The sequence below is a fragment of the Podarcis filfolensis genome (assembly GCF_964270895.1).
Source record: "Podarcis filfolensis genome assembly, chromosome: 3".
NCBI lineage: Eukaryota > Metazoa > Chordata > Lepidosauria > Squamata > Lacertidae > Podarcis > Podarcis filfolensis.
The window spans coordinates 90556332-90583937 of record NC_139606.1 but is presented as its reverse complement, the minus strand read 5'-3'; the positions used below and the strand labels follow the sequence as shown (position 1 = coordinate 90583937).

The 27606-nt window shown below is 38.0% G+C and overlaps 1 protein-coding gene across 6 annotated transcripts in view; it reads right to left on the bottom strand.

The window, feature by feature from the left end:
• Nucleotides 1–27606, bottom strand: part of CDC42BPA (CDC42 binding protein kinase alpha) — a 154569-nt gene that overhangs the window by 82058 nt on the left and 44905 nt on the right. For all 6 annotated transcript variants that reach the window (XM_083604445.1, XM_083604446.1, XM_083604447.1 and 3 more), the window contains exons 3-8: nt 23778–23861; nt 20275–20370; nt 19464–19612; nt 2538–2631; nt 1781–1981; nt 779–1027 (exon numbers count right to left, since the gene is read on the bottom strand). In XM_083604445.1, the coding sequence (XP_083460571.1) occupies nt 779–1027; nt 1781–1981; nt 2538–2631; nt 19464–19612; nt 20275–20370; nt 23778–23861 (873 nt within the window). The remainder of the gene's footprint in view (nt 1–778; nt 1028–1780; nt 1982–2537; nt 2632–19463; nt 19613–20274; nt 20371–23777; nt 23862–27606) is intronic.

Below are 27606 nucleotides of genomic sequence, written 5' to 3'. Positions count from 1 at the left end.
AAATAGCCTTAGGATATAAATTAAGAACAGAACCTTTCCCCTATTCTTGGTGGTTGCAATGTTACCATCCATGAGCTGAAAAAAGCACCACAGAATTGATGCAGCTGTCTTTCCTGGGCCTTTATGATACTGCAGTCCCCTTTCTAGCTCAGGGCTTCTCATTCCCGGTAGCACTCAGCAATCAAAAGTAGACAGGTAGATTGCGAAAAAGCAGCCTAAAGACTGCATGTCAATGGCAAGTAGTGGGACCAACTTTATGGAACTCCCTCCCAACAGAAATCAGGCAAGTACCTGCTAAGTTTCAGGTGCCTTGTTAAATTTTTTAATTCCAGGAGGAATGGAACCCCAGAGAATGGGACTCTGATGTTTAAATTACTAATGTTTGATATACGTTTCATATTTTGTATGTTCTGTTTTTTTATTTTGTAAGCTGCTTTGGGACCCAGATGGTGAAATGAAGTATACATTTTTTAAATGAAAACATATATATTCTATATGCTGGGAAGGCAGGCAAGCTTTTTTAAAAAACTCATTGTTATTTTAAGTCTTCTTTGCAAGTCAGCATGCAACTAATACACCATAAAAACACATTTTAAAAAACAAACAGAAAACCCCCTCAATTATGGTTTATTTTGTACTTCTTTCGGCTATAAAAACAGTAAGGTATCTTCTTGAAATCTAAAGTAATCTAATATAAATGCTGTATTTTGGGCGTATTCAGTCCAAAAAATGGGATTGGGAGATCAAAGTTTGCAGAAGTTGCTCCGGAGTAACTTACAGAATTCTTTAAACAATCATCATCTACATCAAAATTTGATGTATCTGTTGGACTGCTAACTTCAGGGATGTAAGGTGCTTCGCAGTTTCGAATGTTATCCCAGTCAATCCCGGAAAAAAATGGGTGGCCTTTAAAGTCTTCTATTCCATTCTGCCCAAGTCTATGCTCTCTGCTACAAATGAGTCTTCGAATTAGGTCCTTGGCGTTTTCAGACACATCCGTCATTTGGACAGGAAACTGAAACCTCTCCTTAAAGAAAAAAAGATGAGAGAATTAGGATCATACTGTGAAACAAAACAAAACAAAACAAAACAAAACAAAACAGTTCAGTGTTATAAATAGAACAGTGCCATATTTCCTAATATTTCTGTGGCAATTTCTTTATAATTGAACCAAGACAACAACACATGGTCCACTCACTAACGTATGTTTTTATAAATGCACCCTCAGTGGCTAGTTGGACTTCTTAAAGGAAAAACAGTGGTAGTATCTTTAATTCATTTCTACTGCAATCATTTTACAGTTAAATATGTTAATTTTGTCAAGCATACAGCACTCCATTACTCAATGAATTATCCAGTCACTTTCCAATAATGTTACACAGCCAACATATATTCATATGTAGTGATTACAGGACTTCCACTATGTCCAAGCTAAAAATATCATTATAAAGTAAAACATGAACATCTGAGGTCAAGAAAGACAGTACTCTAAGCCAGGCATCCCCAACCTTCGGCCCTCCAGATGTTTTGGACTACAACTCCCATCATCCTTGACCACTGGTCCTGTTAGCTAGGGATCATGGGAGTTGTAGGCCAAAACATCTGGAGGGCCGAAGGTTGGGGATGCCTGCTCTAAGCATTGAAGCAGCTAAAAGCCAAGCCTATGGTTTATTGAAGCTAATATATTCTCTAATATAAACGATCAATGTTAACATCTTAAGGACAATAAAGCACTGAGCAGAACTGCTGGTCATCTGTTCACAAATACTGCCCCACTCACTTTGTGGTTCATTATCTTTCCATATGTCTCCACCAGGGATTCTGCATAAAAGGGTGTTTCACCATAAAGCATTTCATACATGCAAACACCAAGGGACCACCAGTCACATTCAGGACCGTACTTTCCTTTCCCATCTTCCATGGCTTGCAGGATTTCTGGAGAGATATAATCTGGTGTTCCAACTGCCACTGAAGACTGAACCTGAAGGGACAATAAATTTTATTACTAAAATGATCTATAATATTATGTGTGTTTCTGTACTGGTGTGAATATAGAAATTTCTGATTTGATACGGTTACTGAGGACCCGAATGGTTATGCCCCTTGTCACACGACGGAGAACCTATCAAATCTACGCTTCAGGTAAGATCAATCATTCTTTTCATGTGGTGATTTGCCCAAGGAGATGAAAATAAAGGAAGTAGCTTGACAGCAGGCAATGGTAATGTTACAGGCAACACAAGTCTTTAATAAAACATTTCCTCCCCATTACAATATTTACTTTAAACATTAATGGACAATAATGGTGAAAAGTGAATCAATCTAATCAATTAGTCACCCAGATAAAATGTGTCCTTTTTATGCTGTAAGTGTAATTACATTACCATAAAACTACAATTTTTACAGAGGTACCGTATATATTAAGAAATATATCAGATAAATTATCAAATATATTATCAAAAATTGTAGTGGCAGACTAGGGACAGAAATGAAGGTGACTAAAACTATATTTTAGCTTTGTTTTTATTATTATTTACCGTTCCATCTTCCATCAGTTTCAGACAAGAACCAAAATCTGCTAACCGAATATGTCCATTCATATCCATCAGGATGTTGTCTGGTTTGATGTCCCTATAAAAGAAATTTATTTGAGTCATTCCATGTTGTTTTTCATTATATTGAGACAAGTGCAATAAAACACTTTGCATTCAAAATTATTTGTGCATCATTTTGGAGACAACTGAGACTAAAATGTATTTCTCTAAGAGGCCATCATCTGATTAAAGAAATCTTAGGTCAATTAATTATATAGCATTTTATCAATTAATACATCATCAATTTAAATGTGCATTGAAATTTTCATATGACGTTAAAACAACAGTTCTGAACAGCTTTTTTATTTTTTGAAAAAAGATGATACTTCCATGTGTCACAATAAGCATGACCTTAGAAGGAGCAATCCTTCAGAAGTCACCTGCAGTTCCATAAATGCTTTATTTTTATTTTTTTTAAAAAATAAAACGTTAAATAAAATTTGCTGCACAATTAATTGGCAGCATCCTTCTGGTTGATCAGAGCTATGGCAAAGAGGTCCTTCCCACATGTTTCTAAGCAGAAAAAACATGTAATTGATTGGACTGCCCTTCAAAGCAATCCCAGGATGAAACCTTGCACCCCAACTGTTATTATGAGGGCTAACTAGCTTTCACTGTATTGGCCTAGAAAGGCTGCCTTGAAATGCAGTCTGAGGATGCTCAGAGCTGTTCCCTAAAGCCACACCCATACCTCAAAGGATAGTCTTTGCAGATAGCCAGGAGAAAGGTGTGGTTGCAAGTTTGAGAAGTTTGTTTTTTAAATTAATATTTATTAAGAGAAAATTATGGCAGAGACAGCACCTTTCTATACTGCCTACTTTTTGCTTAATCATTTGCAGTTATTTTTGATGTTTTGCATTACTGTTTTTCTCTGTTTAAAAATGCTGTGTGTGTTTGGCTTCTGTGAGAACAAGATGCTGGACTAGATGGGTCTTTGGCCTGACACATAGGCTCTGCTGTGGTGATTATCCAATGTACAATAGGCAGGAGAGAGACTGTTTACTGTGATTATTCCTTATTTAGGAGAAATAATCCACCTCAGAAATTTTACATATTTATAAATACTCCATCAAGGAAATACAGAATCATTTAAAAGAAGTCGGTGGTTACTCTTTGGTTATCTCAAGCAGAGTTTTCCAGACTTTTCATGTTGGTGACACACTTTTTAGACATGCATCATTTCGCAACACAGTAATTCAGTTTTAATAGCAAATCAGAGCTTAAATTAACCCCTTTCCGAGAGTTTGTGTAACACACCGACACCCTAAAGTGTCACAACACACAGTTTGGAAAGCTCTGATCTCAAGTAAAACACATGCTGATTGATACTAGCATGAGAAAAAATATGTGATATTACATATGTGACTCATGGCACATTTTGGCAAAATATTCTGTTATTAAATAAAATTTGTTCCTAAAGCATGTACTTTTCTTAATACTAAATTCTTCTGACCAGACTTTATTCGGAAAATAGTGAAGTATCTGCTTTATGGTATCTGGCTTTCTTTATGAATTTAAAATACTAACAAAGCAAGCAATAACACACAACGGGATATACATTCACCAGCCAACATACGCACGCCTTGGGCGTGCTCAGTTACTGGTGTTTATTCATAAAAATACACACACACACTGTACAAATCTTGGCCAGGGAATGCATGCCTCGTCATGTTTCACTGCACTTACAAAATAGTCTCTTGAAAAAATACCCTAGTTTAATATACAAAAGGGAAAGGGAGGGAAGTATAAATAGAAGGTTTGTTAGATGCAGGTTATATATAGACATTCCTATAATTCTAGCTACATGTATGTTCACTTTTATTGCACCCATATCCATAATGGGTAATTGATTCAAAAGTTGTGGCTTATTTATAATTATTCCTACCAGAAAAACTGATTTAAATTGAGACTCAAAAAAACACAGAGGTGCTTTCAAGTATGTTTTACACAGAGTACACCTATAGGAATTAATAGACCTAATTTAGTCATATTAAATAATTTCAATGGGTCTACTCTGCATAAAACTTAGTTGAATATCAAGTCTGATTATAAATCCAGTTGTCTGGTAACAATGAGCATAAGAATTGAGTGAGATAGATAATGTACATAACTTTTGAATCCCTTATCAATGACCTGGAAAACTGTGCCCAGCAGGGGAAATGTACATGCATCTTGAGTTAGAGAAACTAACATACACAAACCACTTCCTAATAATTTGTCATATTTGTCCTGTGCCTTTACACATTTCTAGATGTCATCACATACCATGAAATGCAAAGTCTTCCCAACAGTTAGCATCCCTTGCTCCATCCTGCTACACTTCCCTAGTTTCAGAATCGAGATCTCTCCTCTGAACACCCAGAAAAAAATGTTCAGCCTACTTCCCCTACTGCCCCTGTTGCCATCGCACTGGTTTTACACTATGGTTGTTGTTTTTTTATGCCTCCTCACACTGCCCCACAGGGGCCTGGGACTTGTCTACACTGGCGGAGGAAGAGGGGGGCAGGGGGAGCGCACCGCCCCCGGCAGCACGATCCCAGTGGGGTTCCATCGTGGCTGCCCCCCGCCCGCGCTGGGCGCCCTGCCGGCGCTGCACCCCGCCCCGGGACATGTGCCAGCCCGCCCCTGCCTGCTCTCTGTCCCCGGTGCCGGAGCATGAAGCCCCGCCGCTGCTTGTCTATCCATTCCCAACAGCAAGGGCAGGCGGACTGGCTGGCTGGGTTCCCTCGCCTGCTTGCTTGCTTACTCTGAGGCTGCCTCAGCTCCTGGCAACCAGCACAGCCTGGTCAGCCCCAGAGGCACCATTTGCCTGTGGAGCTTATAGCCAGAGGCTGCTGCAACAAACAGCTGTGAAAACCTTTGGGAAGCAGAGGTGTGAGAGGGCATCAGAGGAGGGAGGGAAGGAAAGAGGGACAGAGGTCAGTGTTGCCGGTGGCATCCTTGACTGTTTTCTAATTCTCATTTAGATTTTATCATCAGGTAGGGCAATGCACTGCAAAATTCAACCACCACGTCAACTCAATGAATACTGATTAGGCCATGTGAAAACCATACTGTTTGATAAAAGAGGGGTGGTGCTATTGTAACCAAAATTCATTCTGAGGAAACAGGTTGAATTTAAGAACTGCAGCAAGCACCAAGGGAAATTAGTAAACATGTTACCAGCTGATCCAATTTGTAAAGCTCAAGGAGTAGACAATTGTAAGGAAATGAGATAAATAATCTTCAGCTGAAACATGACAAATTGCAACAATTATGGAATACTATTCCAATGCTCTGGAGGTTAGCACGCCATTCGTTAATCAAAGCTAATCCTGAATTACAATGTTTAATTATTTGCAGGGCTTCCGTTTCCATTCTGTGTTTCAACAAGATGGTGATTGCATTTTTTCAGAAGTCTCCCAATCTAATTTAAAGTACAGTAAATAACAAACTTATTTTGCAAACCTTAAGTTTCATTAGTCAAACGCAGTTTCCATTTCCTTTAGTTTGTTAGAAAACATGTGCTCCATACAATCACCATAAACAAGATCGTGTTATTGCTCTTACGGAAATTTTGTTATGATGTGTAAAAAAAGAAAGAAAATGTGGTCTGTCATTTTCACAAAAGCTGTTTATCAAACTGAAACCACACAAACCCCACCCTAAAGTCCTAAAATAATTCCATTACTCTTGCCAAGAGCTTCACATTAGCAATGTGGGCATAGGCGGTACTCTACAAATTCCTGCTATAACCATTCTCCTGATAAATGAAATGAGGTCTCACAAAACTTATGAATATCATATTTAAAATATGCATACCATGCCTCTCTACTAACAAACTTCCAAAGGTGGCTTACAAAATCAACATAACACCATTAACAATAAAATCCAATTAAGACAATTGAAAAAAAATCAATCAAACCGTAAAATCCAATTTAAGGAAACGGCAGCAATAGGGGGAAACACTTTATGAACCCTTAACTTGTCCCTCAAGTCTCCTTTATGAAGGCAGGAGCTAGAAGGAAGTTTTCTTGAGGTATTTTTTTGCCTTGCTCTAAAAACTTCTCACATGCAAGTCAAGAAATAACCACACTATCTAAGCCTAAATTGACTCAAAGCATTACTGTATGTGATCATGTAAGATCACCATACAGTCGTACCTTTAATCCCAAATGCCTTGGTAATCAGACGTTTTAGCTCCTGAATGCTGCAAACCGGGAAGTAAGTGTTCCAGTTTGCAAATGTTCTTTGGAACCCAGATGTCCAACGGGGCTTCTGATTGGCTGCAGGAGTTTTACAGGGACACGGGTGGCGCTGTGATCCAAACCCATGAGCCTAGGGCTTGCTGATTGGAAGGTCGGCGGTTCAAATCCCAGCGATGGGGTGAGCTCCCGTTGCTCAGTCCCAGCTCCTGCCAACCTAGCAGTTCAAAAGCACGTCAAAGTGCAAGTAGATAAATAGGTACCGCTCTGGCGGGAAGGTAAATGGTGTTTCCGTGCGCTGCTCTGGTTCGCCAGAAGCGGCTTAGTCATGCTGGCCAGAAGCTGTCTGCAGACAAACGCCGGCTCCCTTGGCCAGTAAAGCGATATGAGTGCCGCAATCCCAGAGTCGTTCATGACTGGACTTAATTGTCAGGGGTCCCTTTACCTTTACCTTTACCTTACTTCTGTGATTTAACATTCTGCATTTCGTATAACAGCCATCTATACAGCCTGGCTGCAAGGGTGGGAGTATTCTTCCTTTTCAAATGTGTACAGCTGCCCAATATTATTCTTGATTTAGCCATCCTGCTTGCTGTCTTTCAAGCTAGGCTCTGCATTCCTCAAAGGAAATTTTACACCAACAATATGCTCCAGAGGATTCACCCATTTGATTCAGCAATTTAAAGGATTATGGCTTTCAAGTTACAGTTTCCATACTGTGGTGCAGATTCTAAAATGCAATTTATAGGATGCCTGGCTTCTACAATCTTCCATATAAATAAATTAATACATATTTTTTAACATGCAGACTATAGCATGATGTGTTGCTATAACATCATAAAAGGGGAAACAGGCAATGCAAAGTCTATACTGCCTTCCCCAAACTGCTGTTCTTCTGATGTTTTGGGCTACAACTTCCATAACCCCTAATCTGAATTGATAATGGTCAGGGATGGGAGTGGAACACATAATGTAAACTAGAGGTCCTACACTGCCTACCTCTGAATTATGAATTATATAAAGGTAGGCAAATGAATTAAGGTAATTGAATTACCCATGTAAATATTTATTTCCAGACTGAACAGAGTTCCAAGAGAAAACCTGGTAGTGGCAAGGAAAAAAAAAGGAAGACAGAAAAACAATCAGAAAAACTGTAGCATGAAGTATACTATGAAGCTGGGTTGGTAAGTCAACCATGGTTAGGATACAAACCTTGTTATTGAAAATGTAAGTATTGTAGACAACTTGTTAATACCACTAACACAAGTCTGTAGCATGGTTTAAAGATTAAATAATTAAAGTCTGCTAAGTATAAGGCTAATTCATGTGAGAGCTTTTAGACCCGTGTGGTAGTAGGAGTTGCTGGCTGATAAAGGAGTAAAAAGAATAATCTCCTTAAGAATGTTACATCCATCTGTGGATACCATCTGTCAAAGGAATCCTGAAAAGGAGAAGCTACAGAGGAATCCAAAATACGTTCAGCTGTTATAATATAAATTGCTACCTGATACTGTAACCCCAGTCTTTAGAAAGACTTTCACCTCTTTTACTTCTAACTAAATATAGGCCAGATACCTTTTATACTGTTCTATTTTGACACAACTAGCAAAGCCACTCCCTTTCTCCATGAAGAATGGACAAACACTGGCACTGACTGAGACTAGACTACCAAAGAACCGATTCCTACCATTTTACTTGTGGGGATGCAAGGTAGTACAGCCACATCAAAACATCTCTGGATTAAAAAAAATATTACTATACTATACATTGTTCCGTGTGAGTAAATCCAACTGAAGACAAAAGGACTAAGTAAACATGCATAGGATAAGGCTTCAAATTCCACTGAACAGAAAGAAAATGGAAATAAACACCACCATATCAACATACAGCAATATATGTATGTTGTCATATGCTACCCTTTTTAAAAAAAAACAAAACAAATAAATACTATTTACTTTACTATGGACTGCAATCTAGAGCAACTTCACATTTTAAGTAAATAAAGAAATCCATCTGCTTAAGTCAGATGGAAACTGCTCTGATTTTGGATTAGTGGAGCAGTATGCTCAAAGTAAAAATTATTGTGCAAAATCAACAAAATGGGAGATCTAATGTGCTTTGAATGGAAAAGTCCATTATATACAGAAGCAAAGTTGCATTTACTTACTTACATTTATTACCCTTTCTTCAAAGAAGAAGAAGAAGAAGAGTTTGGATTTGATATCCCGCCTTTCACTCCCCTTCAGGAGTCTCAAAGCAGCTAACATTCTCCTTTCCCTTCCTCCCCCACAACAAACACTCTGTGAGGTGAGTGGGGCTGAGAGACTTCAAAGAAGTGTGACTGGCCCAAGGTCACCCAGCAGCTGCATGTGGAGGAGCGGAGACGCGAACCCGGTTCCCCAGATTACATGACTACCGCTCTTAACCACTACACCACACTGGCTCTCTGGTAGAAATAAACTGGTAGAAATAAATTGCTACCTGGGTTACATAAAAATGCAGCCCATTATAAAAAAACAACAAATATCTTATATGCTTCCCAACAACCAGTAGAACTAAAAATATAACAACAGACAGGCTTAGGCACAAATGTCCAAGCTAGAGCATTCCCAGAAGATGGCAGTCCAGCCTTGGCTTGAAGACTTGAAGTGAGGGACAGCCTGGGTCACGGATAGGGAACCTCAGGCCTGGGGGCCAAATGGAGTTCTCTGGTCCTCTCTACTTTACTCCATCTTCCATGTGACAGCCCTTCAAATTTCTAAAGGGCTGCCACATGGAAGATGGAGCAAGCTTGTTTTGTCTTTCTCTGGAGGGTAGAACCCAATTTGGTGCCACATCTGTTATCATGGCCTCAAAGCAGAGCTCATCACTGTCCATAGTGAGTTTATCCTAGTCTCTTAAGGGATATTTCCCCAGTAACTAATGTGCAAGCCTCTACCCCCACAAATTAATACAGAAAACATTTCCAAGGCCTTTCTTCCCAAGGCAAGCAAACCCTTCAGAATGCTCTACTAGCTGAACACTCACTATGTAATAGTGACCCCTGCAGCCAAGACCTCTGCCAAAACCCTCTAGGGAACAGAAAATGCCCTGGCTATTTAAAGGTTGTTTAAAAAGGGAAATGAAATACAAACTACAGAGCAAAGTGGCTGTAAAATTTTGATATACCTTTTCCAAGTTTTAATTGCGGAACACTATTATTCTGCTATTGAATGTCCAAATAAAATGGCTAAGAGCGCCCTTAATAAACTCAGTATTATTTATCTAGGTTATTAGTTCTCAGGCTAAAAAATGCTGAAGCTAAAAGGGTATCCACAGCGACACTGTCTCTTTCACATCCCTTTCCAAGCAAGTGGCACTAGCCACTCCAAGTGAAAGAATATCATACTGAATAGACGATTTCCCTACAGCTCTACAACAGTTCTTACAATTTCTATTTGGCTGGGGGGGGGGGGGTTGGGCCCTGACTGACTCCATTTACAAAAGTTTAGGATGCTGAAGAGGCCAGAGACCATCTTGGCAGGGAGACCTGCTCCTTGATTTGCAGACCTTTTCCCACCGGGTCTGGGAGGGGAGGGCCCTGACTGACTCCAGCTACAAAAGTTGAGGTTGCTGAACAGACTCTTGGGTTGGGGCATTGTAGGGGTTTTGCTGCTCTTACTGATATTACTTTTGTAATTATGTATTTTTTCATGTTGCAAGCCACCTTGAGTATGGTTTGAAGTATGGGGAGGTGGCATATAAATAAAATTATGTATGTATGTATGTATGTGTGTATGTATGTATATTCTTATAAAATATTCTAAATTACATAACTTTCTTATGCCTGAAAATGTCTCAAAATAAATCTACACATTCAATTATCTAATTACAGTCCCTGTTAAAATGAGCATAAGCTACTTAGAGACCACCATGTTAGTAAGGCTAGGCTAATCAGGTAACCTATATATGAAAGGGAGGAAAGGAGTGATGAAAATATCCCACTGCATAATGTCAGGTGGGGGTTGAAATTCAGACCTGATTAAGTAGATCACAAATCCAAACTACTAGGAACGTTAATACCTGTAATCTCTTGTGGGCTATACAGAATCTATTTTAAAATCTTCAGGAAAGATCGGGCGGGGGGGGGAGTGTCAGATAATTCAAGTATGTTTATCCCACATGTATTTTCCAACACATTATCTTTCAAATTACTTTGTCCAGAAATAAACAGTTTGTGAGCAATTTTAAGGGAAACCCATGCAGATATTCATGGAAAAGTGAAAACCCAGAAACAGAGAGAGAGCAAGGGTAGACAAATGGTAGATCTGGATCTACTGTTAGATCTCTGGGTAATTTGAAGCAGATTGGCAACCATTTTTGACTCCTAGTTGTTTAAACAATAGCAGTAATAGCATGCCACCTTTCTTAATCATACTGCTGAAATGAAGAAAATTAGGGGTCAACGAAAGTGAAGTTGGTTCCGTTATGGGACTCATAACTCTTTAATTCCAGGTGTCTATCGTTTGCGCCAGGTTAGTAAGCCCCTTACAAGGAGATATTGATTATCCAGCTGGTCACGCCATTTCTGCATATTTTTCTGCAAGGAAACCAATCAAATTCACCCTCTGAAGCAGGTTAGCAACACTCAGAAGCCAAGAAAAACCGAGCATTAAGAATAGATCATATTTTTCATTCAGTGAACTAAATATAATAATTAAAAATCAAATCCAAGGAATGAAAATCAAGGATTAAAAAATATTGCCTTCCCTCCATTTATTTATTTTCTTATGCCAAGTTTTAAGAATTACAGAATTAAAGCAAATGTTATCATTATTATTTTGCTGGTGAACATTAAATACTATATAAGGAGCATATCAGCTACTTATAAAATTAGAATCACTTACCAGTTAATCCCATTGCCACTCTTTAAGCAATGTTATTTATTATCTAGTTGCCTCTTTGTTTTCCAACTAGCTAACAAACCTCTTGTAAGTGACTGCTTGTGACCTTTTCTGAGGTGAAATAATTCAAAAGTAAGAGCCCTTGCCATTATGCAAATGTAATTATAAATCTCTATTGCTGATTAAATTTCAGCATTGCATGCAACAGAAGTAATACATGTAAAACACGTGCACGCTAGGAATTCTAATTATTATAAAGGGCTAGTAGTAGGCAGACTTCCGAAACATGTGTGTTTACATACACTGTGTGAACAAACATTCATAGCAGCTGGTGAGCAAAGAATGAGGTGTTTTCTTAATTTACTTTATGGACTGATGTTTCTTTTTCCTCTGTATCTCTCTCTCTCTCTCTTATACACACACACACACACACACACACACACACACACAGAGAGAGAGACACAGACACACCCCTCCATTGGGGAGATGTGGTCCGGAGTGGTGGGATGTGTGCCAAATGGTTACAGATAATCTCTTCCCATGCTTCAGAAGAGGTCTTAGAAGGGGATTGTTTAAAAGTTTATTTCCTCCTTTTCACTGTCCAGATTTCTCTCCCCATGCACACGCACACACATATACACAGACTAAAGTACTGAGGTTCAAGGCGAGCAACCAGTCCTTAGCACTTTGTAACACAATGGAGGAAGGATATGGAGGAAAAAAAAGGGTTCCTTTCCCACTTCCTCCAGATTCCATTCGGTGAGCCCTGTACAAGATTCCCATCCCATGTTGGTTGGAGCCTAAACAGGAGCAAACCTGTTAAGGCTTGGGGATACACAGCAACCTTGGGTGGTGGTGGGGAACAGCCTCACTTGCTCTCAGCTTAATACCATCCTTAGGCTCTTACAAGTTGCTCTCTGGTACTCATGACCTTGCCCTAAGTTATGAATTTTCTAAAAACCTGAATGTCAGAATCCAAGCAATACAAGGAGATATTTAGATGACTGGTTCTGAGCAAAGCTTTTTGGTTGATCAATTTATATGGGGTCCATAAAAATCCTGTTACCGATGCAGATAGGGCAATACTGGTCCCAGTAAAGCCAAATACTTCTTAACTTCTATATATCAGGTTTCCATCGAGTTCAATTTGCCCTTTCAAGATTGATTTTTTAAAAACCAGCTGTCTTGGCAGGTAGGTCAGGACCATGATGCAAGGAGGGGAATATAACCCTTTGCCCTCATGTAGTCCCAATCAGAATCACTCCTCCACCCCTGGCAATACCATGTCTCATCTCACCGCATCATGGTCCCAATCTCAGGCCTTCTTTTAAACCGTCTTTTAGGTTTGCTTGGTTTTTAAATCAGTGACACAAGACACAAAAGATGTCCTGTCTACTTTGTTCCTCTTCTGAGGTATATTTCCACTCTGCTTCCTTAAAATTTTGCAGCTTGGATTTTAGCCAGTTTTGCTATTTGAAAGCAGCTGAACTATAGGGGCGATAATATCACTACTTCCTGCTGCTCAAGAAACTGTTAAGATTTCTGAAATGTTTTTGTTAGCTTTTAAACTATATAAACACAACTGCACCTGAATCAATAGCAGCTCTCGACAAACCCTTTTGAAAGACATCAGGAAAAGCCTAGCATCAATTAGCCCAGCTATGTGTTGCTCAACTAGGCATATACCTCATAAAAATGCGACTCTTGATGAGCAAATCATAATTTACATGATTAGGAAAGGTCCAATTTTCTTTTAAAAGTGACAAGGTATCAACATTTAGGTTTGGCATCACTGGTAATTTAGCTGTAATCCCAGGAAGTGCGACAGACGTTTTTGATCTGTCTGCTCAAACAGATAATTTTCCACCTGCTGTTTCACAGTCTCTTTGTGCAAATGCACTAAATGGTAATAAACTATTTCTGATGTCACCTGAAGTAGTGAAAAAAGGAAAGAATCAGAACACCCACTACACATGTTCCTCCCTCTTAGGTAAAGGAAAAAGCGTAATCTTTGAAAAATCACTGACTGAGAAGCAGCAAACTGTACTGGACTATATGTTGAAGTAGATACCCAAAATTGGAAGAATATCAACAGTCAACATGCATAGCTTGAAAAGTATGCATCTTGTTATCCTCCTCCCTTTTCTTGAAAAGAAGGTATATATTTATTTGAACATATAGGTCTAAATTGTTCATAGTGTTCTCAGGATTACAACTAAACAAACTGAGGGCCTATGAGGAATTGCAGGGTGGGAAAATAATTAACTGGGAAATTACCCCCCCCCACACACACATACTTTCATATAGTACATGACCCTGCTGAGCTTAGTCTGCTTACCTAGTCTAAACCTCCATAACAAAGTACTATAGTCCTGTTCACAGTTTAGGCAAGTAGGAAATTGCTGATGTTATAACTCTAGGAGAAAGCAAGCTTTGAGATCATACAACTCAGCCTATATGTATCCACATTATCCATTGCTATTTCAGCCCAATTTCTTCCTCTGAAGTCACTGAAGCTCAGGACATTATGGGGCAGTGGCATGCTGACCCTCTGCTTTCATTCTGTCTGGAATGGACTATGTAAGTAGTGGCCAGCTGCATATTCTTGTTTTCTATTAGTATTCACAAAATGGGAACCCAAAGGACTTGAGAAAGCCCTCAGTATTAAAATGGGTTGCTGAGTTCTGGAGCTAAACGATCAGCTTTCTGCTCACACAAGTTCTGAACTCTAACAGTATTGTACATTATTATTATTGTATTATTATACAAATAGGATTTTATTATCATAGAAAACCACAAATATAAATAAACTGGAAATTTGCTTTTAACATATGTCAGATGTAGCAGATGTAATATTCCAAATGAATACCATTTATTAAGAACACAAACAAAAATCATTCTTAGGTTAAAAGCAGCTGTACTATTCTGCTTCAGACTAATTCTGTCTTTGCTCTTTAGGTTTCCTTTGGCCTCAACATAATCACATTTCATCAGAAATTCCAAGCTTAATTTCCTTACATTGCCTTGGGAAATTTCTGAAGATGACTAATAAATGCTAAAAATAAATCACTAGATTTATTTATGATGTAGGGGTATGGAAAAGAGCCCCAGTTCTGTCACTTGGCCATCTTTAACAGGCACAGGCTTGCCCAATAATAAATGGAAAGTATTTCTGGGGAGTTTTTAATCTTTGACCAAAGAAGAGTACTTTGTGCTTTTGTCATAAGCAATTGATGCCTAGCATAATGGACTTGTGGCTCTCACAGATTAGCAAACAGTCCTTAGCAATCTACTGTGGACAACTATTAGATAAATGTAGCAAAGTACTGAAACGATGAAACAGGGGCTCTGAGGCAGAGTTAACTATTTGCAATTTTACAGTAAGAAAACCCTGCTATTTCCCAGTAACAGCTATAGCTGGAACTCAATTGCTGCTTCACTGCCATGCCATCTGCTTTATTGCTCTACTGATCTAGGGTTTTCTATGGCTCTACTGTGGCCAACTTGTATAAAAGAAATAATAGTGTTCAAGTGGCATTCCGTAAAACACTGTTGATGGACCATCAGTTTCATTTTTATTACATTTATATCCAATCTTTCTTCTGTCATGGAACCCAAGGTAGCACAAATGTGCCACCCAGGTGCTGTTTTGCCCATGGGTATTAAACTGCAAGTGGAATAAAATTTTGATGGCATGGTAGAAAGAGAAAAGGTAGGGGAGGCCCTCCCAAATATGTGCTTCTTTTGTGTGACTGAAGCTATTATCTGGCATGTTTATTTTTATCATATAACAATGTTACTATATAGGATACAATAATCAAATGAATCAGAAAAAAGGGTCAATCAAGGTTAACTGAAAACTAATCAAGGTTAATTGAAATAAAAAATAAGAACATCAAATGTTTGACTGTTTTATATTTTCATTCAAAGTGCACAGCAGTAGCTCTATTGAACTATGTTCTCCAGCCTCTGGCTCTCTTAATTTTTTATAAGATGTTTTGGGTGAGTCATTTGTTTTAAGTATTGTGCATTATTTTTTTCTTTTCTTTTCCTATTGTTTCATTTCTGTGAACCATTACTTCCCAAGAAGTATTTAAAAAGTCACTCTCCTATGCTGGGATAACAACTAAATTAATTTAAATATTTCAATTAATCCAGGAATTACAGAAGGCATGTTAAGCCTATTCACACACTTTTAAAAACAAGAGCTCAGTGATCCATCCCCCTTTAAAACAGAATTAGCTAAGGCAGAGTGGGAACAAAGAATAAGACCCCCTGATAATAGAAAGGACTGGAGTCCACAATCAGCCCCCAGGCCTGAGGTTCCCTGCCCCTACCTGAAGTTTGTGAAACACATGCTTAGGTTTTTGTCACCTCTATTAAGTACTGGAAAATAGTCATCTTGTCAAATGCTTCCTCTAGACAGGGAAAGTTCCCAGGCTTTCCTCTAGAACAGAGCACTGGCACATACAATTTCCCCCCTTTTCTTTCTACTGTTACAGCTGCAAGTAAAATAAAAGGGAAATGGGTCACATTTCAATGATTGGTCAAGTTAACAACTTTTGCAGTTTTTAATTTTTGAAAGAAAACTATGCCTTACAAGCATGGTTTGTGTAAACTGCAATCCAAGTGATAAAATATGTCATTTCGGATATAACGAGGAGATTTATGAAACAGGCAAGCCAGTCTCGTTGGCAAAAGCTGCAAGCAATACTAGGAAAGACATGGGAATCTGTTATGAAAGGAGTATGAGCAAGACAAGAAGCATGCCTGCAAACATCTAATTTAACTAACAGCTAATCTAACTCTGGTGTGCTTAACCATTTGAAGATGGAAAATATTACAGAATGTTATGCACTGCAGTCAAACGATGGCTCAAGATGGAAAGGCCCAAATAATTTAGTCATAGCTGCTGCAGTAACGCTGACACACTGAAGGACAGTCCTTTCTACTCTGCATCCACTCTTTTCAGTTCCACTCCTTTCCATGTCAAGCCACTGCCCATTTCTCAGAGCCTTCATTGCTCATAATGCTTGCCATTTCTTGCTATGTTTAATTTCCTTGCCACGTTCCTAAAATCCTTCACCACCTCATCCATGCAATCACACCATTGACACATATCACACCAGTAATGTCCACCAGCTTTCACTTGCCCTGTTATTCTCTTCAGTCTTTCTCCCACGTGTCTCTAACTGCACATTCTGCTCCTTAGGAACATCCTCCTCCTTTTCCTGAAAGTTCTAGAATCACAGAACTGCAGAGTTGGAAGGGGCCACACGAGTCATCTAGTCCAACCCCTGCAATGTAGGAATCTTTTTGTCCAATGTGGGGCTCAAACCCATGACCCTGAGATTAGGAGTCCCATGCTCTACCAACAGAGCTATTCAGAGTCCCATGTGCTACCTCCCTTTTTTCATTCTTAATCTTACTGCCCTGGAAGCTTTTGACTTTTCTTCCTGCCATCCTATGTATTTCTATTAAGTCTCAGGATCACTAGAGTTTCATCTGCTCTGAAATATCTGCTGTTGCTCTTCCCATTTAACCAACTTTGATTTCAATGCTCCTTCAGCCTAACCTATCTCTACTATTCTCCCAAGTTATTTAGGTTGTAAACCTACCTTGAATTGAACCACACAACCATCCACTAATGGTTAGTATTGCCCCTCCAAACAAAAACAAAATAACTTTGGTTCACACCATGAATCAAAATATAGTTTCTCAAATAATAACATAATATGCAATATAATAAATATGGCAATCTTCAATAAACATTCAAAGAAATTTCACAGTTAAGTAATCATCCAGCTTCCTTAGACAACCAATCTGCTACTGTAGTTCCTGCTGAAGTGTTGGATCTCAAGAAATCAATATTCCATTACAGTACTTTTCTTTTTGAGACAGTTTTTGTAAGAAAATATATGAACACACATAGATAATATCGTAGGAAAGAAACAGAATCAGTTTGTCAACTAGAAATATGTTTGGAATTCACACAACATTAACTAAGGATGCTACAATGTCCCATGTATGTAACCAGAATGACATAAGGAAGGCACAGAACATGAAGGCCTTTAATTGCAGTTAACTCAAGCTATGTTTGGAAGGTATGCAGAACACAACTCTCTATTTAGCAGGAAAACCCTCAACGAAATGGAATAGCAAGATGGGAGTTACAGGCAAGAAAGCAATGATGCAATTTTACTGCAACACAGTCTTGGAGAGTCTCAATAAAAGTCATAAAGCAAGCATCAAATAGGTGAGAAGCACATACCACTACAGTCATAAAGTCACTGTTTATTATATTCAGAAACTGACATTCAGTAGCAATGAAGTACAGAGTAGAACAAGATAACAGCCTCAAAATTGTGCACGTTTAGCTTTTCAATCCTCTAACTGTTCTAACGCAAATATTTTCCTTGCAGACTACAAGCAACACAGTAAATCTAGTAACCACAACCACCTTCTTCAAAAATACTTCATTATAATTTTGACAAATTTAGTTTCAGCAGTATGTCAAGTCAAATCTTAGTCCTTTCTGTGCTGGTTTTAATCTTCTATTTCAGTAGTTATATAAGCAAGAATTGAAAATTATTTACAAGTTACACAGCAGCACAGTCAACACATGGTGCATAGGCCCAAACTAAGATCATAAATACACTAGAATATTATTGGAACGCTGAAACCTCAAAACCGGTATGTTCAGAACTTCATAGCCAAGTCACAAATAGAATCCATTTGTTAAAAACACACCCACAATCTAATTCAGTGACACCCACAAGCTCGCTATCTTCTATGAATCTATCAGCTGCATATTGTTCTGTGAACCACCCAGAAACCTCTGGGTAAAGGGCGATAAGTAAGTAAGCAAGCAAGCAAGCAAGCAAGCAAGCAAACAAACAATATACAGCACAAAACTATGTTGTCTACTCAAAATTAAGTCCAGCTAAATTCAGAGGGACTTACTCCCTGGAAAGTATTGTAGAATTTATATCTTTATATCTTAGACCTGGGATGCTAGATGCCCTCCCAAAGCAGCAGTTTGTGCAAAGTTCACATGGAAGAGACAAAGTATGGTACACATAACTTATCTGGTGTGAATGAGTTCAAACAGAGATTTCACACTGTGCTATCTGCATGGATCTTGTGGAAGAATTGATCGTGTCCTTATTCTTTTATAGAAATTGGTTTCAAAGATCTCAGACCTAAGCAAATACTGATAAATTATGGAAATATCTCTGCCTGCCTTTAGCATTAAAACCCTTTTACGGATAATCTCTGCATTAAAAGAGACAAAACTAGCTTCTAAATTATCTGCACAAATAAGTTTATCCATTAATTTTCCGGACACAAACCAACCAGTATTTGATCTCTTTGATGACGTATACAAGAATCAAACTTCAAGTCTCATTCCAAATGCAAATCCTGATTCTGCAAAGCATCTATCCTAAAAACAAACCATACTTTTCATAGCAAATTTTATACAGCACACAAATGATATGCAAGTATTGTTATTCCATGTGTTACTGGATAATATTAAATGCTGTTTCAGCCAAGCCTCCAAAGGACTGATTTAGTGAAACTCATACAGATGAAAAAAGTTTGAATACCACCAAAGCGTTTCCTCCAGTTTTATCAAAAAGTCAACTAATAACAAAAAGCAACAAAATCATCTGGCTAATTTTCAGTGCTGTAATTCTTTAAAGAACAACTAAGTATTTCCCTCATTTTCTTCTGGAGCTGAAATGTGAGCATTGCTTTAGATCAAATAGTGAAGATTCATATATTCCATTGATTATACTTACCGGTGGACATAATGCAGCTGATGTACAGAATCAATTGCTACTACCATTTCAGCCAAATAAAAGCGAGCCATTTCTTCAGGTAACCGGTCCTCAAACTTACTAAGCAAGGTAAGCAGATCACCACCCACATAATAATCCATTACCAGGTACTAGGAAAAAAGAAAACAGAAGACACTTATAACAAATTGCGAAAAGCACAACAGAACTAGGGCAGGAAATACCAGTGCTGTGACAGTAATTGTGCTTTTCCTATTGCAGAACTACTGCATTCTATTCTATAGTAGAAAGAGGGTATTTTAAGTTCTGTAATGCTGGGGCAACCTTGAAACTGTATTGTTATGGCAGTAGTGTCTCTTATGGAACTGCAGCATTTTGTTCTCTTCCCAATTGCAAGGGAAGATAGTAGAACACACCAGCCACATACTTTAAACATATGGTGTGTATACACCTTTAGTGTTGCAGCTCGAGTCCTCTGGAATCAGTTACCAGTTGAAATTAGACAAGCCACCTAGCGGCTTGATCCTTAGGCAGCTACTTAAGAAGCTTCTGTTTAAGAAGTCTTATCCAGAAGTAGGACCTAGTCAATTTATGAAATATTAAGTGTATGATTCTAAAAATGGGTTTATTGCTTTTAGAGTCCTTAGGAACAGTTTTATTGTTTTCAGAGCATATATATTTTGTTTTGAGTTACATTTTCTCTTATTGTACACCACTCTGGTAGCTTCTGGCTTTGAAGCAGCTTATAAATCTGTAAAATAAATAAAATTAAAAAATGAAGGAATTTTAAAGAGTACATTAAAGTAATACTCACTAAATAGTTTTCGTCCTGAAAGGCATAGTGCAATGTCGTAATCCATTGGTTATCTCCGTTCACTAACACATCCCTCTCTTCTCGAAAACAAGCTGTCTGGAGGGTAGAAAAATAATATTTTAGGTACTATTTCAAATAATGAAACAAATATATTTAGATAGATGCTTAGAAACACTGTAGGATTACAAGGAAGTCATCTCTCCTGCAGCCAAAGGTAATGATCTGATTACTAGGAGGTTGCATTAATCTTTAATACCAATGCAGACTCAATTTTTCTCCAGCTAAAATGGGGGAGGGAGCCATGGCCCTCCAGATGTTGTTGTACTCCCATGAGCCCCAGCCAGTGTTGCAAAAGGTCAGGGATGAAGGGGGTTGTAGTCCACCAACACCTGGAGGAACACACTTTCCCCAACCCTGAACTAAACCATCACTTAAACACAGCAAAGTTGTGCTAACCATAGGAAAGCAATTTGGCTATGAGTAATATCACAACTTTTTTTTACTTCTCACCTGCTGACAGTTAAGGTGGCTATGAATTATGATAAGGTGGGATCCCTGAATGATTACTACTGCTGCCATCATAATATTAGCTTACCTACACTTAAGGCTGGTAGGGCATGGGGTTTTGAACTCCATAAAGAGAGGAGCATAAGATTGTAAACTGTGCCTCCCATACCTCCTTATCAATCAAGAGGTTTATTTGTGCACAGCGTCTATGAAATCAGCACAAGACCCAAAATTCCATCCAATGGAATTTCTCTCAAGGCTCCATGTATGGTATAGATTTTCTGCCTAGTATGCTTAAACGTCAAATATTAAAGTTACTGCATACAGACATGTACTAATATGAAACCAGCAGTATAATGAGAATGCTCAAGTTTTTTATACACTTTGTACAACATTAAGATCCATGCTGAGTCAAAATAAAAGTCTAACTAGTCCAGTAACCTACTTTCCACAGCAGCCAACCAGATTCTTTCAAGGGAGTCCACAACCAAGCTGTGAGAAGGCAATTGCTCTCCCATAGCACGCCCTCTCTCAGCAACTAGTATTTGGTTGCACAAATATGGAGATTCCATCAACAGCCAATGATAGACCTATGCTTCATGAAACATAACAGCTTTAACACCCCAGAAATATAGCCAACTTGTGGAAGTAAAGTTGCCTTTCTCAAACATCAACCCATCAACCCACAGCCCTCTGCCATGGCAAGCTGCCTTTGAAACTGGGGAAATTGTGATACTGTATGGGTGGCAGCTGTTCAAAGTTGTTTGCGTTTTTTAAAAAGCAAGTTAACAATTCAACACAGCAAAAACAAATAAATTTTGAAAGCCCAATACTGTAGTACAATGTTTACTCAGCCTAGGGATGCAATCCTACACACTCTTCATAGGCATAAGGCACAGACGAACAGAATGTGACTTAGTCGTTGGATTGCACTACAACTAGCTCTTCGGATCCTGACCTTTGGCATGCAATACCCAAAAGGCTAAACTTGCTCCATCCAGTTGTTTCAGGCTTCTATTTTTAACTAGAAGCAAAAGCAGTATTTTTTTTCTAAAATAATACTAACTACCATTCAGAGTTGTGGAATGAACTACAGTATACATGAGGGAATTGAGCTGCATTTTTGCATCCCACTGTTTATATTTGGATGGAGTCTAAATATCTGAACTGCCAATTTTCATTAGTTATAGAATCTACCAGTTATAGAATCTGGAAGGGATGCCATTCCACATGTTAAAACTTTGTGTATGTGTGTGTAGCTATAGAGTGTGTGTTTTCTTCATGTGTGTTTGTACCCAGGCCCCCCGCAACTAGGCATTTTAATCATTGCATTTTATTATAAAAATATCATGCATATTATTACTTGCATCTAAAAAATATTAGCAGTGCTTTTTGAGTTACTAGCTGCATTGGCAGGTCACAGCAAACTAGTTAATGGTCTACTGTGAACCTACAAATGGCTCCTAATTAACTCATCACCAGGTGTGTGGGAGAAACAAATGGCAACCCCTAGTTTAGCACTATGTCCAAACTGCAGATTGTGGTTATTTCAGTGCAAACAAACTGCTGGGTGAAGCCATGGTTTGTACTTGGCCATTGCTGGCATGTAGCCCCAAGAATATTGCCCCTGAACTCTCAGGCTGAGAAACATTCCCCAACACTGAGCAAGGGGAGGATCCAAGCAGGAATAGTATCTGCATCCACAGTTAAATATAGTTCACCATCATGTGGCAATGAGGCCACTAGGTCCTCATCATTATTTAAACTCGGAGGCATTTTAGATTTCAAAAAATTAACAATTGTGGTATGTAAAAAATAAAGCTAAATAGAGATAGCTTTCTAAGATAATGTATCATAACAGAGTTGGTTTGAAAACAACCTTCCGCTTAAACTAAGGCTATTTATAGCCTATGAACTATTTTCTCTATGCAAGCTTCTCTTCCCACAAGTTCTGCTGGTTGGAATTCTTGACATCCATTGCATCTTGAGAGAAACTAACTATAGTTTCCCTCTCTCCTTCTGCTATCTGCCTACATATTATAATGGTAGAACACAAGCTTTCACATATGAGGTTCACTTCCTGGCATTTCCAGTTAAAGAATAAGCTGGGCGGGGGGGAAAGTTCTGCCTGAGAAAGCTGTTACTAGCCAGAAAAGACAATATTGGACTAGTCTGATGCAGTCTAAGGCAACTGTATATGCACATATGTTGATATCATTTGGTTATGGAACAAGGGAGATACTGGAATTATAAGTGTGACACTCAGGTTTTAAATTCCCTTTTTACTTATAACACACAAGTAATAAATGCTATTTATAAAGTATAAGGAGTTTCCATCAACCATTACTAATATCTGTCACTTAAGGAACAAAATCCAAATAGACCACAAAATACTACTGGTACACTGATATAAATAAGGATCTGTACACAGGGGGCACACTCTTGGGCACTGTAGACGTATCTCAATCTAGTAATATGACCAAAGTGTACAGACCTATATGCTTAATGCTGAGATCCAGTCACAGAAACTCTTGGGCACATATAGATTATGGCATATTGTTCCCAGCAAGGGACCTATGCCTGGAAGTCTGGTTCTGCAAACAGAACTAGATTATTTCTAAACACAGAACTGTGTGCAAATTGTATATATGCCTAGTAGCTTTTAAGGTACTCTGTAAACACATTTTTTGGTTTCTCTGGTTGCAGAATCCATATCAAAACATCTTAGCAGACCAAAATCTGTATTTTAAAAGTTAGACATCAAAACTTGAAGGAAAGATCTTAAATCATTTTTGCAAGCAGGGTAATATTAAGCATACAAAGCAGAAGAAGTTTTAGAAATGGAAATGTTTTAGATTGGGCATTATTTCCCAAAATGTTCCGTGTTTATAAATAATCTAGTTCTGCATTTATTTCATGATATTTTATTTCAATAATGGAAGCCAAAACTAATAATCTTAACAGAAGCTTGAGTATACATTTCTTGAGAGTCTTACCTCAGCTCTTTTCAGCATCTCCCATTTATTTAATATTTTCATGGCAAATACCTTATCTGCGTTTTTCAATTTTACTACTGCAACCTGAAAACATAAAATTAGTTTTTAATATATATCTCTACAGTATGTTCATAATACACCAATACATTTCCAGTGCAGTTCATTTTCATACAATCTTACTGCAAATAATGGTTGCATAACTTCAAATTTTACTGAAGAAATTTGTACCAACAGATGTTTAGATTTCACATATGCTGCAGTACCAAGTACAGTGGTACCTTGGGTACAGTACTTAATTCATTCTGGAGGTCCGTTCTTAACCTGAAACTGTTCTTAACCTGAAGCACCACTTTAGCTAATGGGGCCTCCTGCTGCTGCTGCACCGCCGCTGCACGATTTCTGTTCTCATCCTGAAGCAAAGTTGTTAACCTGAAGCACTATCTCTGGGTTAGCGGAGTGTGTAACCTGAAGCGTATGTAACCTGAAGCGTATGTAACCCGAGGTACCACTGTACTTAATGACATAACCACAGACTGAGTATATTACGATTTTACTGTTTTAGGCCAGCAGATTCTATGAAGAAAATAAGAAAGCAACAGCTCAGAGGGAGCAGATCATGCAGTACAAAGCCCTAAAAGAAACATTATGCCAAATATGATAAACTCTGATGCTAAAATGTGCCCCTTCAGACTTGAAATGCAAGGTGGACAGATTTTTTAATGCTCCATTGCATACAAAGTTCCCTATATGTAAGAAGATTAGCATATCTGAGGTAGGCTGAAAGACATTAAACCCTATCTCTAATTTTTATTTATTAATTACATTTATTAGATACCCAACAGCTATCACTCTTGAGGCATCATACAAAGTGGAAGAGGGATTAAAACAACAGCAATTGTGATACAGGATCCAACAATTACGAAAAATAGCAGCAACAGATTTAAAACGCAAGAAAAGTAAAAACCTATTTAAAAACTACAGAAACAGACAAATGATAACAGGAAATTTTAAAAGCAGCAGATTTTTGCCTGCCTGGGGAGTGTATTTCATAGACACAGAAGCATCACTGAGATAATTTACTACATTAAGTAGTGACCTGTTCCCACCTGCATAATGAAACAACTGTCTCAGTTATCATCTCAACCTGCATAATAAAAAAGAAAGACCTTCAGTACGTTACCTGGGTAACCACTGCATCATGGCTCCTTCTTGTGCCATTGGGGTGACAGCAGAAGCCCAGGGGCCTGTTAGAGGAGTCCATGCTGTGGCTTGTTCCTATGCCAACACTGCTCCAGTTTCTAGAACAAGTCACAGCATGGACCCCTCCCATATATAGCCAGAGGTTTCTGATGTAACCTTCATGGTGTGAGGAACCGCCACACTTGAAGCAGTTCCCAGGCCATGAATGCAAGGCTGGATCTAAATAAGTTTTCCCTAACCCACAAGACGGGACCCTGTGAACACCAAATTCCTGATTCTATAACACTTACTTTTATGTTATATCTGTTTTTATGATACTTTTTAAGGTTTGATGCTGCTTAAAGATTTTTAAATTTTAAGTTGTTCAGAAAAGCTGTTAAATAAATTGAATTCTATTAAATTGTAGTAAACATAAAACGAGAACTCAAAAGTCTAATCACAGCTTGTCACATAGCAGTAGGAGTATGCCACACCCAAAATGAAAATACTCAGTGATGAATGCATTTTAAATAGTCACATTCCATACTGCCATCACTCGGAAAGGAAACTCCCAATCAATTCAAAAAATATTAACAATTATTTTTGTTTCTACCTGTTCACACATTGGTACTCTGTGACAAAGATTTGTATCTGATTTTTCCCTTTGGGCTATCAACAAAAATAAAATAAGGTTGAACCTTGCCCTCTTGTCTATCTATCCATTCTTGGTGTGAGCCAATGAATTTGTGGGACAAATGCTGCAGCAGATGACAGCTTGATGAAAGTCTCTTTCATGAGCCCAAGCAAAGTCTCAAGCTAATACACCATGCTGAATTCTTATAAAAGTATAAAGCAGGAAACATGAAAACTTGGATGGAATAGTTATTAGTTCCCAGAATTGCTATGGTATAATAATCAAGTCTGACCTCTTCCACAATCCTACACTTGTAAAAATAAAATAGAACCCAGGAATATATGAAAATGAAGGGACAGAAGAAAATGTTTAATTTAAACTTTGTTTTGAAAATGTTTGTGTCTACCACTAGTAATAGCTAAATGTACTTCTCATATAGTATACCTGGTACAGATTTTATAAGACTTCTTTTTCTTAAGTGTTTTACTGATCAGAACTAAAGTGTTCTTATCCAAAGATCTAAAAACTTCTCTAGAAGTTATCATAGCACTTTATTAGGGCACAGCTAAGGTAAAAGTAATCCTCAGAAGAAGATTATTTTATTTTCATAATTTATGTTACGCCACAGTTAAAAGTAATTGGTTGTACATGAATTTTCCCAGTTTACTGTTTTGTGTGCATTTACAAAACATAGAGATGGGCACATCAGTTTATTTTCATACCACTTTGTATGTGTTCACAAATTCTGGAGTAATCTGCTAAAAACAATCACATTTAAACAGATATTTTATATCAATGTACTGTATGTGATAAAATGTGTGTTACATTGTGAAAGACCTGCTGGACTAGCTAAACTGACAACAGGTCCTGCAAGCTTTCTTAACTTAAGCCATTTTGGAGGCAATACTAAAGTGATACTCTCAGGCTGCATTAAATTTGGTTCAGAATTAACAATGAATTTGACTTAGGAAGCAGGAGCTGGCTATGGTACTGTGCGTTCTTCCCCTAACCTCTCTCTTCCCTCCTAAACACAAATACACTACGTGATCCTGCCAGCTAACCAGAGATCACTCTTAATCCAGCATTTGAACTCAGAATGTGAAACTGGTTTTAAATCCTGTTTAAAAAAATTAACAACGGTGAACTTATTTCCACCTTTTCCTTCCTTTGTAAATTCATTAACTGGCTAACCTACCTCTTATTTTACTCCCAAACTGGGAGGCACAAGAGGACTGTGGAAATTTGCAAGCTTTCTGGTCTGGCCAGGCAATGGTCCAATCCATACCTTCCTCTTATTTTCTCTCAAAAGTATGGAGCAACGTCTGGCAAGCAGACAAGGCAGATTCTAACTTAGCAAAATCCTTGGTGAAATCCAAGGTTCAAATTAAAGTTCTTTATACATGAGATTCAAGATAAAGCAAGCAAGAAAAACAGGAGGTTGTTTTAAAATGAAAATAAACAGCATCTTATAACTAGCTCTTATACTTGAAACAGATACTAAAGTTAGTTTTAATAAGTTACATATGAACTGTAAGATACTTCAACACGCCAGTCACAAGCAAGCAGGCAAAGCTTCCCCAAGTAAAACAAAGAAAAGGGTATTTCTGAAAACAATCTAGTTTTATTTTGTGTTCTAGGGGGCCAATGACAAAAAAGAGGGAAGCAAGTGACCAATCAGACAGGGTGCAATGCTTTTCAGGTTTCACTAGTGATTTGAGGTTTCCAGAAAATTTAAATTGGAACATTTTCAGTTTGCATCAGAAAATTGTCATTGCTTAGAGAATAGCCTATTTTGCATGTTTCTTTGACTTATGTATTTAGCGAACAAAGCTAAAAACTTTGAAACTATCAAGCTTGCCTAATAATTATTTGAATCAATTCATTATTAGTAATGAATTTATGAAAAGGAAAGATTTCTGTGGAAAAATAAAGCACTGGAATGTTTTCTCCTTTCTTCCTGAAGACATTTTTATTGTAATTGTAACAGTTTTTTTATTTTAACAGTGCTGTGGCTCT